The 12,608-nt window shown below is 43.3% G+C and overlaps 1 protein-coding gene across 4 annotated transcripts; it reads right to left on the bottom strand.

The window, feature by feature from the left end:
- Positions 1–2,559: 2,559 nt before the first annotated feature.
- On the bottom strand, positions 2,560–10,744 carry LOC121688957. 4 transcript variants are annotated; one of them, XM_042068877.1, is made up of 12 exons: positions 9,668–10,744; positions 9,030–9,141; positions 7,186–7,257; positions 6,983–7,090; positions 6,052–6,227; positions 5,806–5,968; positions 5,479–5,717; positions 5,149–5,406; positions 4,871–5,062; positions 4,508–4,741; positions 4,284–4,435; positions 2,560–4,197 (listed from the first exon to the last, which is right to left on the bottom strand). In XM_042068877.1, exons 6-12 carry the CDS (start codon positions 5,810–5,812, stop codon positions 4,194–4,196), a joined length of 1,086 nt encoding a protein of 361 aa, XP_041924811.1. In that variant the 5' UTR covers positions 5,813–5,968; positions 6,052–6,227; positions 6,983–7,090; positions 7,186–7,257; positions 9,030–9,141; positions 9,668–10,744; the 3' UTR covers positions 2,560–4,193. The 4 variants fall into 4 exon arrangements, with proteins under 4 accessions (XP_041924811.1, XP_041924813.1, XP_041924814.1 ...); XM_042068879.1 differs by having other exon boundaries at positions 4,284–4,429; XM_042068880.1 differs by having other exon boundaries at positions 4,871–5,080; positions 5,308–5,406.
- Between the last annotated feature and the right edge of the window lie 1,864 nt (positions 10,745–12,608).

Raw genomic sequence — 12,608 nt, 5'->3', positions numbered from 1 at the left:
TAAGCCCTCTTTACACTGACAGACTTTGGAAAGATTTGCAAAGATTTGGGAAAGATTTTTGAAAGACTACAGTCTCACATCTAAAGACAAGTAGTAGTTTTAAGTCACAGACTATGATTTTGCAATGACTAGGGATCTTGCAGGGTCACTATTTACAAGACTGCAACAAGATTCCTTTAAATTATTACCCATTGTGCAATAGATAAACAGGAACTGAAATGATAGCCTACTAAACTCAAAGTTGTATTTTCGTGTTTCTGCAGCATTGTTTCATGCGTGACATCCCTAACCGATATAGAGTTGTTCTGTCACGTGGAAGAGCCGACTAAATATGTATAAGAAATTACAAATTTTATAAGAATAACAAATAGGCTTTGCCCCTTCCTGTTTGTTGTTGGAGAGAGGTCACTATTGGTTTTTATAGTTCACGTCACTATTTGCATGAGCCACGACTAGAAAGACTTTAGCCGCCATTAGACGCAGAGAGCAGGGAAAATACAGACCTCAATTCTGGACCACACCCCCACCAACTGATCCCACTTTAGGGCAGAGAAGATACAGACCTCAATCCTGGACTACACCCCCACCAACTGATCCCACTGTCTCTGAAGTTGAGCCCATGCAGATTGAGAGAACCCATATATCTGCAGAGGAGAGAAAGCGCCACATTGACACCAATTCCATAGTTTATTGCGGCAGGTCTGGACATTTTGTCTCTCACTGTCTTTTAAAAGGAACAGCCCACCAGTAGTTGTGGGACTGCAGGTGGGCATGCTTGGACAATCTTCCCCCTCAGAAAGAGCTATTTTTTTTAGTTGGATTGCTTATTCATAATAGGCTTCACTCTGTTCAAGCGCTTATTGATTCAGGGGCGGATCAGAACTTTATTTGTACAGCAATGGCTGATAGAATGGGAATTAAGTTATGCAGACTAGATTCACCTCTAGCAGCAAGAGCATTGAATGGTGCCAGGCTCCCCCAGAGCCTGTTATTTTAAAGGTTTCTGGGAATCATGTCGAGTCAATTACTTTTACTTTTCATGTTTGACTGGTATTAGGCCTTCCATGGTTATGTCTTCACAACCTGCATGTCAGTTGGAGGGATGGTTCTATCCTCTCATGGAGCACTCATTGTCTTGCCACCTGTCTGTCCTCTGCCCAGCTTCCGGAGGCTGCTCCAAGGTCTGAAATAGAAGTGGACATGGACCTCTCTTCTGTTCCTCCAGAGTATCATGATCTTCGTCAGGACTTTAGCAAGTCTAGGGCTACTTCTCTCCCTCCACACTGGCCTTATGACTGCGCCATTGACTGCCTGGCACTACCCCTCCTGGACACATCTACTCTCCCCTCCTGAGCAAGAGGCTATGAACAAGTACATTACATCACTTCCTTGGCTGCAGGCATTATTCTCCCTCATCTTCCCCAGCTGGGCTGGATTTTTTTTTGTCGCTAAGAAAGATAAGAGCCTCCATCCCTGCATTGATTATAGAGGTTTAAATGACATCACCGTCAAGAATCGATACCCTTTGCCTCTGATGTTCACAGCCTTTGAACTCCTGCAAGATGCACCAGAGTTTTCCAAGCTTGATCTCCGCAACGCCTATCATTTGGTCAGGATCAGACAGGAAGACAAATGGAAGACTGCATTCAACACACCCAGTGGTCACTACGAATACCTTGTCCTTTCTTGTCCTTCCAGCTCCTGCTGTGTTTCAAGCCATAGTTAATGATGTTTTGAGAGACCTTATCAATAAGTTTGTTTTTGTTTTTGTATTTCTTGATGATATTTAGATTTTTTCACCCTGTGCAGAGTCACACCGCTCCCATGTCAGAGTGGTGTTGCAACGTCTCTTCCAAAATCAGTTGTTTGTTAAGGCTGAGAAATGCGACTTCCATACAGAAGAGACGTCATTTTTGGGGTTTGTCATCTCTCCTGGTGTGATCAAGATCCAGGGAAAGTAAAGGCAGTTTCTGACTGTTCTACTCCTCCCTCTCGCCGGGAGTTACAGCGCTTTCTTGGCTTTGCCAATTTTTATAGGAAGTTTATTCAGAACTATAGTTCTGTTGTGGCTCCACTCACGGCACTCACGTCCACCAAGCGTCCATTTCTCTGGAACAAGGAGGCTGAACGTGCCCTTTCCATTTTGAAGGCCAGGTTTTCCACTGCCCCAGTCCTGATCATCCCTGATCCTTCTGCCCAGTTTGTACTGGAAGCGGATGCCTCTGATTCAGGGGTGGGTGCTGTGCTGTCACAGAGATTGTCCAATGATAACAGGATGCATCATAGTGCTTATTTTTCTCGTAAAATAACACCTGCTGAGCAGAATTATGGCATTGGCGATCGAGAGCTACTAGCGGTCAAACTCGCTTTTGATGAGTGGAGGCACTGGCTAGAGGGCACAGAGAAGCCATTTATTGTGTGGACAGATCATAAAAATCTAGAGTATTTAAGGTCTGCGAAGAGGCTCAACTCACGTCAGGCCAGGTGGTCTCTATTTTTTCCCCCGCTTCAACTTTGTTCTCTCCTACAGACCAGGTTCCAAGAATGTTAAGCCTGACGCCCTGTCCCGACAGTTCGCTCCTGATACTCCACTGGACCAGGCTGAGACTATTCTCCCTCGTCACTGCTTAGTGGCTGCAGCTCAGCTGGATATAGAGACTGTAGTTTAGCGGTCTCTCGCTCAGGATCCAGGACCAGGTGAGACCATTCATGGATTACCTGTTGATATTGTATCGGATAGGGGTCCTCAGTTTTCAGCACTTTTTTGGAGGGATTTCTGTAAACTTATTGGGGCTAGACCCAGTTTATCTTCAGGCTATCACCCACAGACCAACGGTCAGACTGAACGTGCAAACCAGGAGCTGGAGGTGGCCTTGCGGTGCATGGTGTCTGAGAATACTTCTTCTTGGAGCCAGATGTTACCCTGGATAGAGTATGCTCACAACAGCCTGCCACCCCTGTTTCCCACTCAGGAGAAGGATGTGTCTGTCCCATCTGCTCAAGCTTTTATTCGCCGCTGTCGCAGAATATCGATACGGGCCGGGCATCATCTCTTGAGAGCATCACAGGCGATAAATAGAAAAGCAGATCAGCGGCAGACTCCTGCTCCTGTCTACCAGCCAGGTCAAAGAGTAATGCTTAGTACAGCAAACCTACCCCTTCAAGTTACGTCACGTAAGCTGGCTCCAAGGTTTGTGGGCCCTTTCACTATTTCTAAAATCATAAATCCTAACACTGTTCGGTTATGTCTGCCCCGGTCCATGAGACGTGTTCACCCGTCTTTCCATGTGTCCTAGTTATGACCCCTTGTCTCCAGTCCTCTTTCTCCTCCCACCAAGGCTCCACCAGCACCTAAGATCATCGATGGTGGTGAGACCTTTACAGTTAAGGAGCTGCTGAAGGTCCGTCGACGTTGTCGTGGCTTACAGTACCTAGTAGACTGTAGAGGGTACGGACCAAAGGAGAGAAGCTGGGTTTCAGTGCGCTTCATCTTGGTTCGAACCATGATCAAAGATTTTCATCGTCGGAACCCAGAGGCCCTGTCTAGACCGCCCGGTGCTGTCCGTAGGAGGGGGGGTGCTGCCACGAATCATCCAGGACCTTCCAGATCCTGAGCCGGGTTTTCCTGTATCTACCTGAATGGCTGCACTTTTAAGGTGCTCCATTCCCAGGTGGTCAACTCCATTCCATGTTTTGCTGTTGACCTACTGCATCTCCTGTCTCCCTGCTTTGCTGCTCAGCACACCTGTGTCTAATTACTTAATCAGGCACAGTATTTAGGGTTTGACCGGGGGAGACGAAGAATTCCTTCATTAATTCATTAATAATTGGTTACACAAAACTTTATTACATTAAATTTAACACCCTACACAAAACTCACACCCCATTCAAATTTCCTTACCTCTACAAAATCCACACACCAGACCAAAAATCTACACATCTAACACCCTATACAAATCCCACAGCTGTACAAATTTCACACCCTATACTACATTTGGTATAAACAGCCTACTGTTTATACAGCCTACCGCAAAGTCGGCAACTTTTATCAGGGCACCTGATTTTACGGGGCTTGCTAAAAAAAGATTCCAATGCCCTATCATATGGAAAGGCCTCAGGACAGGGTCCATTGATAGAGATCCTCAGGCAAGCTGCCAGGTGTTCTCCCTGGAGTTTATTCCTGAGGTCTGTTTTTACCTGAAGATAAAGCAAAATGCTAATTATTATCAATACAAAACGCACGAATATAAAGGCATTGGGAATTTCAATGTATTGCTATTAACCTTTTCATTGTTGAGAAATCCCGTTCACAGTTTACAGAGGAAACAGGGATAACCAGAGCAATGCTTGCAAGAAGGCTCAGGCAGGGGTAGAGGTTGGCCCACTCATCAAACTCACTTGCCAGTAAACTCAAGAGCTCCTCCTGGTTCTTGTTCTTGAAAGATAAGGGTTTGTCATGGCATTAGTGTGTGTGTGTGTGTGTGTTGTGAACGGTCAATTCACTCACCTTGAATATCCCAGTAAGGACATGGTTCTTGAACGAGAGCCACTCCTGAATGACTTCCTTCTCATGCTGAGGACAACATTTCCTGGAAAGAGTCTGCAGATGAGAGATGTTCATTGTATTGTCTGTTAGAGCAGCTGATTGTGGCCCCAAGACATGGAAGGCTCCAAGGATGTCCAGATTATGGAATCTCTTCTCCAGATTTGTTTCCAGGCTAGTTATGTAAGGGTGAATGACCTACAAAGACCAGATCAACATCTTTTTAGAAGAGCCTACACTCAGTTTTGATGATGGGCATTAAGGGCCAAACCAGAGAGTATGTTCAGGACTGCTAACAACAGTGTTGTACTTCTCATGCACTCTTACCTCTCGCTGGAATCTGGCCCAATGTCCCTCCCTTGACTCATCTCGGACCTCTCGCCCTCTCTTATCCCTCTCCTCCTCATGCTGGATATCATAAGCTCCAAGTCCTTGGGGATCACCAAGGTCCTGGTGGAGGCGAGACAAGAAAGATCCAGGGAGTGGAGTTTGTCCAGCCTCTTTGATGTCTCTGAGAGTCTGGATTGTCACAGGAACCTACATTTAAATATAAATGTCCTGCCATTTAGTACATGCAAAAAATAATGTCAATGCATTTATCATACCTGCTCTTTTATATGTAAAAAGTTTACATGTGCTTTCTGAAAGACTTTGGACAGGCAGGCGAGGTGGGGCAAAACATCGGCCTGGAGGTATACGGCAGCCACAAATCTGTACATAGCACAGAATGTGTAGAGCCCCTTTGCCCCAGGACATTTGCGCACCTCTGCCTCCACTGCCAACGCTCCAAGGACAGCACTCAGGTTCCTCTGTAGCGTCTCAATAGCCTTGTGCTGTGAGAGCCAGCGTGTGTCTTTCACTTCCTGTAAATGTCATGCAATAATGATTAGTTATGAATAGACAAAAGATGACTATTAATATCAGAATAATATTACCTTTAGCTTTAAGTCACTGACACCCAGGGTAGTGGATGCAGCCTTCAGAGTGGCAGTACGGTTTGCACTATTGCTGAAATATAAGTAGAGGTCCTGAAGGTGGTCCCTGAAAGTAGCCATGTATTTTACGTTATTTGACGAATTTTTGCAGGCAAGGGCCAGTCTGTGGGCAGCACAGGCCACGGTCACAAGTTTGGGGAAGCAGTCTGTTAGCTGCTTTCCCACCCCATTCACACGCCCTAGATTTAAAAAAAACAATATTTAGTTACAATATTTAGGGATTCAACCCCCAAGATGCTCTTAAAACGCATAGTTTTAAATAATTACCTGTCATTACGGCTGCCCCATCAGTCCCGAGCCCATGCAGCCTCTCTGTTGGGATACCTTTGTCTAATAGCACTTGTTTAACAGCTGACACAATGCTTTTCCATCCGGAACAGTGACAAGATCCAGAAATTGATTAAATGTCTTTCCCTCTTTATCCATGTATCTGTGAGAATAGCATTTAATATCAACAGTTCTTCAACGGGGACCATGATGTATGTAATTCTGACAAAGAAAATACATGCATACCTGACATGCAGATCAAGCTGCCTGGACACAGACACATCTGTGCTTTCATCTATTCCCAGACTAATTGCCTGTGATGATCTTATGGCCATCAGAATAGGCTCCTCAATTTCATGAGATAAAATCTCAAGCATCTCATCAATTATTCGATGAGATCTGTAATTATTCCTTTGGTCAATCTAGACATTGAAAAAGGGAAAAAAGGTACTTTATAACTTATTAAAAAATATATAGTCAATAATGTAGAGATTAAATGTAAGTTTAAATAATGGATAGGTGACATTTATAAGTGCTACCTTTTAACTTCTTAAAACCCCAAAACCAAAACCCTGCCAGGCTCAGAAGCTTTGGGTAGTTGTTATGGTGGGCCTTTTCATTTTTTACAAGCCAGTAGAGACACTTGAAGCCACCAATGATGGCCTCGTGCTCTACCACAACAGTAGGCTCAAAAGTGTCCATTACAGAGACACCCGTAAATGCCAAAATTGTTAGAAGATTATTTGAGCCTTACTAAATTAAGTTATAATATTATTATTATTATTATTATTATTATATATGATCTGCTATTGGACTCAGAAATTACCAGATGCAAGAGATGCCTGGCATCTGATACTCTCCTGGTGGTGCTCTGTGGTGATGTGCCGCTCTATATAGTCTTTTCTATAGGAAAGAGCCCCGACCTCAACAAATGCCCTCTTTGTGGCACCTTTCTTAGGCGCAGGCTTGTGCTGCCTGCACAGTCTACAAAACATCCCTTTATAAAGTACATTGATAATTAATTAAATTAGCTAAATAGCCAGACATTCCACAGTCACACTTTGTGTTTTTTAATCATATTACATATTACATAAATGCTAATGATATAAAAAGAAGAATCATTAAATCAATATTTCTGATTATTTGTAAAGGAGCATAATTATACAGACAAGTTTACCATGCTGTGTGTGGTACAACCATGACTTGAACTGAGGCATGTTCAACCACTCAGGGTTGAATCCAGTGCCCCTGTGTTTAGTGCTTTTGGATGTTGCCAAAGTCCTATCTGCCAGAAACAGAAGAATATAAATGAGTTCCCTTGTCCTGACACCTGCTTTCTTAGCCTACCTGCCTGCTTCTACATCTGTTTGTCTATCTCACCTGTTGCTTCAGCTGGCTCTCTCACAGCGGCATGTTGGATGCTGTCCTCCTCTCCTACTCTTTCTTCAATGCCTAACAAATAGGGATCGACCGATATGGTTTTTTCAGGGCCGATACCGATATCAATTATTACCAAAACAGGAGGCCGATAACCGATATGTAAAACCGATATGTCAGTTGTCAAAAAGGGGGGTAAATAGTAAAGGCTATATGCTGCAAAAATTTAATTAAAAATCATTTAATTATGCAAACTTTTCTTTCTTCTTTTGATACACAATTGTCTATCAACTTGCATCACTTTGCAAGTGTAAATCCTGTGTATCATGTTAATCCAAGAGCTGAGTGATGGCAATTATTTTCATAGAGTAGGCCTGCACAATGGGCTATGTGCTTGTTAAGGGACCTGTCACAAAGAGGATGCTTTGCCATCGTGTGTGTGAGTGCACGGGAGAGGAAGAGGTGCATGCGTGATGGCAAGTGTTACGGTTGAATAGTTTAACAAAACAGTTTTAAAATAGTTCTTAGGCTATTTAAGCATGCAATTTGTGTCCATGTGTAGGCTATAAGCTACACTTTTGAGAGCCTAAAAGGCACGTTAATAGCCAGCTCATGACGCGATTTTGTTCAGGTCGGATTAAATTACGGTTGGCCCTTGGTGCATGTAATCTTTTCTGACAGTCCGTTTCAAAAAGGAGCAATTAGACTTTTTGACGTTCGCTATCGCATAATTTAGGACTTGTCTGTACTATGTCCGCCGAGGTGTCCCGTTATTCACAATTAACGAACGAGGCGGAGGCAGAGAACTCCCGACGCGCAGCACCCGAGTTTGTGGGCTAACTAGTAAACAGCATCAGTAACGTGCATTAATCGGGAATTCGCTAAATGAAGGAAGTGGGTGCTTTACTTATTGATCCGGATCAAAGAGACAATAGCTTACAAAGTGGTGTTTTTGTAACTTCAGTGTAGATGATTGTGATTCACTGCAACTTTAGCAATGTAGGCTACCTTCCTTACCTTCGAAAAATAGCTCCGTAGGCTACAGCTGAAGCCCAGTCTGCCTCAGTGAGAATCCTAAACTTTGTCTGTGTTCAGTCTTTGATCCTGATTGGCTGCATTCGTGCTAACTAACAAATCAGATGGTGTAGTGGGCGGGACAATGCTCTTGACCACAGAGTAAATGCAGGGAGTGAGAGAAGCTTTACAGACAAAATAGCGCGTTTCCTTCTTTATCCATTTCAATATCGGCTTATCGGTGGAAAAAATGACCGATACCGATTATTATAAAAATGCTAAATATCGGCCCTAATAATCGGCCAGGCCGATAATTGGTCGACCCCTACTAACAAATCTATTTCTTTCTCTCCCTGACCTTGTCTTTCTCCTTGAGCAGCACTGGTTGAAGCCTGAAAATATTATAAACAAATTAATAGGATAACTAATTACACTGGTCGGACTGTTCAGCTCTGTTTCAGACTGATACCTCCGGTTCAGGCTGGTCCTCATCCTCAACACGTGCCTTTTTCAATCGCGGAAAATACTTTTAAATACTCATCTGCATTGAAGCAGCAAACGTTCAGTGTAAGAGTAAAAAACGACATAACATTATTTACAATACATTTATTTGATTCAAAGCTGCTACATATAGTGTTTTGACCTCGACAACCCAACTACATTTTACCGCAAACTTGCGACTCGTTAACTTTTATAAAGAAGGCGCAATCGCTTGTTTGCTAGGGTCGGGAGTCCAACATTAACACACTGAAACCATTGTATTCAGAAAAGAAAATATTTTTATAGCACTTTTTAATCTGTGATTGTGTTAGAAGTGTTCACGAGATACCAACCTTTCGTGAGCTTGTGAATTTCGCCAGCCGTCTTCTCTGCTTCCAAGGATGTCGTTTTCATGGAGACAGACGCGGTGTGCACGGAGGGGAGGGGCTGTGTGTGTGAGCAGGCCTATGTGAGAGTGACAGAGAGACGGGCGGAGAGCAGGGAAAGTAAATGCAGCGGAACGAATACGCTGCATGTTTTAAATAGCGTTAAATATTTAAATAAATAAATAAATAAATAAATTACGAAACGCAATCTGTGGCGGTCGGTTTCGAATCTGTGGCGCACCGCCACAGATTAGCCTTTGTGTGGGAAACACTGAGATTTGAGTAATGTAACTTCCTCCCACTTTGAACATTATCAGCTGCCACACATGTAAGTGCCAAGTGTGAGCAGAGGCAAACTCTGCAGAAGCAAATTGTGGAGAATTAACATTTAAACCAGAGACAGATAGCAAGAGAGATAGGGAGTGCAAAAAAGAAACTGAAACTCAAACAGCTCTCCACAGAACAGTATCAGCCACATCAGTCCCTGGAGACAGGGGGGGGGGGGTTCAAGAAATGAGACAAGATATCATTATTTATATGTGTGCTTACTAAAAATTCACTTCAAGTAATTAACAATATTGAAAGACAAAAATTGATTCACTCACCAATCAGTGTGAGAAATGATAGTGACTGGATAAGGCCATCTTCCTAAAGTCAGGTGTATATCCAGTTGTGGCAATCTTCAAACACTGGCCAAGGTGCACATCTGAAAGTTTGTTTCTTGCTTGGTTTTTTCGACAGTTCATCGCAGAAAAAGAGGATTCACATATATATGTGGAGGGGAATATCGTTAGAAGGAGCATGGCGACTCTTCTGCTGTTTTTGAATCTTTCTTGATCAATGTTGATCCAAAATTCAGTCAATCCTGTTTCCTTGTGTTGTGCTTTAAGCACATCAGAAGTTTTCAATTCCAAGACCTCCATCTGAAGCGTTGGTTCATCTGTAGAAGGCAGCAGCTTTTTGGCCTCTGATGTTCACTGGCCATCAGGTGACACAGAGAACGGCTGTCTCAGAAAGAGAAGGATGTCATTTGACAGTTTACGGCAGTTTTCAAATCGTTCCTTGAAGTTTTCTGCCAAATTGGACACAAATTGCGTCATTGCTGGATTCTCCCACATGTTGTTCTTCTCACAGTGCTGCCGTAAACGAGGAAAGTGCAACTTTCTTCCACGAATGTCTCTCTCCAAAAGGCCCAGCTTTGCCTGGAATGCTTCAGTAGCCTCGTACATGTCTGCAACAGTATGATTCTTGCCTTGTAGTTGAAGGTTAAGGTGATTCAGATGAGACATGATGTCACTCAAAAAAAACACACATGCCATCTTCTCGTCACTTAAAAACACGTGGAATTCAAGTGCTTTTGGGCTCTTTAGGTTGGAGAGAAAGGACACAAGCTCATCGTGCAGGTCACACACCCGCTCCAACACACGGCCTTTGCTAAGCCAGCGAACATCGTTATGTAGCAGAAGGTCTGTGTGCTCCGCTGACATTTCCTCCAACAATGCTCTGAAAATGCGGTGTTGCAGACTAGATTTCTCCCGAACAAAATTTACCAGTTTTGTCACCGAATCCATGATCTCTTTCATTTCCTTGCCAAGTTTAGTGCACAGTACTGATTGGTGAATAATTCAATGAAATGTCAAGAGCTCTGGGTGAATTGTAGCCTGACGGGCCATCCTATATCATTGAAATGTATAGTCTGGAATCGAACCATTTACCTCGCTTAATCCAAGGGGCGGGCAGAGAATTGTCTTTCAAACTGCCTAGGCAGGCAATAGGCCAGCGCTACGACCATATCCGTATCCGGTCGGCAAAACGGCAAATACATCCTTCTTCGAAAGGAATTACTTAAGTGCATTGTGTTGCTCAACTTTCAAAGAAAAGCACAAGTCCAGCTCCTCCAAAGTTGACGCCAATGCCGATTCAAACAACCGCTCTTCGTTAGCCATAGCCACCTTCCTTGTTGTTCACCGTCACAGGACTGTCGTTATCCTGTTAAGCCCGCCTTAAGACTCTAACAAAATAGAGCGCTGTGATTGGATGAAGTCCACGGCGTCAGCCAATAGAAATCCCTATGGTTTGATACTAGACATACAGGCTGAGCAAATTAATTTGCCGCCGCTAGGGTGCGTCTAGATTTCTAGGCTAGGTGAATTGCGGAAAGCCTGCTCACCAAGCCCTTGCGATGTCCCAGCATAGATGGGGCTCCATCGGTAACGACAGCCACGACTTTGTTAACATCCAAGCCTGTCTTCGCAAAGAAATGTGTCAGTTTGTTAAATAGGATCTCCCCAGTTGTGCGCCCAGGCAGAGGTAGCAAACAAAGTAGCTCTTCCCGAAATACATTTCCATCAAAAAATCTGACGAACACAGACAGCTGTTCCATATCGGTTCGGTCACAAGACGAGTCAATTGCCAGTGACATGGCCTCTGCCTTAATCAGATCATTGTTTAGTTTGAATGAACAATCCTCAGATAAAACTTCCATTCTTCTTGTTGCGGTGTTGGCCGACAATGGCACCTGCTTTAGTAGCTCCACAATATTCTGCTTGTTTTTCTCGTTGTGACATAAAACCTCTTCAACCATATCAATTGCACACTTTTTTACCAACACGGCATCAGTGAAGGGTTTCTTTGCTCTCCCAATATTCCAAGAAACACGTAAAGATGCTGCGCTTGCCCTTTGTTGTGCTGTGGTAAATCTCTCCATGGTAAAAATGGAGCGTCTGAATGAAGATTGCATGTTGGCTATTTTCTGTCTGCGGTTATCTGAGTTTTCAGGGTAGTTTGAATTAAAACTAGAGGCATGCATACTAGTGAAGTGCCTCTTGATATTGTCAACATTGCAGACGGCTACAGTCTGCATGCATATCATGCATGTTGGCTTAGCATTTGGATGCTCAGGTAAAATAAAGCAAAACTGATCCGTCCAGTCGGGTTTAAACTGACGATTTTCGCTATCAACTTTACGTTTTTTTGTACTTGCCATGGTCTGCTGTCATGACTGTTACAAGTCCACATAAGATTTCACTCACTCCTGATTACTAGCTGAGATGTCACCTGCTGAAGTGGAGAGATTGCTAATCATCCATGGCCATAGATGGCGCTGTTTACCTTTGTCCAGATATGACGTGGCGGGCCAAAAATGTGCCGTAACTGGGCCGGATCTGGCCCGCGGGCCGCCATTTGGGGACCACTGATGTACAAAGTATCAGTGGTTTCATAGCTCATGTTTTCAACTTCTTAATGCTTCTTAATATTGAGGCACAGCATATTCAAAGTTGTCCTTTAATATTGATGTTGCAAGTACATCTGAATGCCTAATTTCATGCCGCCTGTAAACACAATGACATTGAAATTAATTAAATACTTAATATAAACTTAACTTAATCAATTTCATTGAAAATACTTGATCAAATAACCTAAACATAAACCTAGACATTTCATTCATGTGCAACTGATATACATGATAAAATCAGGTAAATCCAGCGATTCTTTTTTTTTTTCAGTGTGTGAATCTTTTGTTTTTTATGTTTATAAGTAAGTATA

Source organism: Alosa sapidissima, chromosome 17 (genome assembly GCF_018492685.1).
Source record: "Alosa sapidissima isolate fAloSap1 chromosome 17, fAloSap1.pri, whole genome shotgun sequence".
In the NCBI taxonomy this organism is placed as follows: Eukaryota; Metazoa; Chordata; class Actinopteri; order Clupeiformes; family Clupeidae; genus Alosa; species Alosa sapidissima.
The sequence above is the reverse complement of the archived record's forward strand: the minus strand, read 5'-3'. Positions and strand labels throughout refer to the sequence as shown.

Bases quoted from the DNA above. Each gene is read 5' to 3' on its own strand.
- LOC121688957 (XM_042068877.1), bottom strand. The intron at 5,063-5,148 runs GTATGATAAATG...GTGACAATCCAG, and splicing joins TTTTACATATAAAAGAGCAG to ACTCTCAGAGACATCAAAGA. The intron at 4,436-4,507 runs GTGAGTGAATTG...TTATCTTTCAAG, and splicing joins TCCTTACTGGGATATTCAAG to AACAAGAACCAGGAGGAGCT.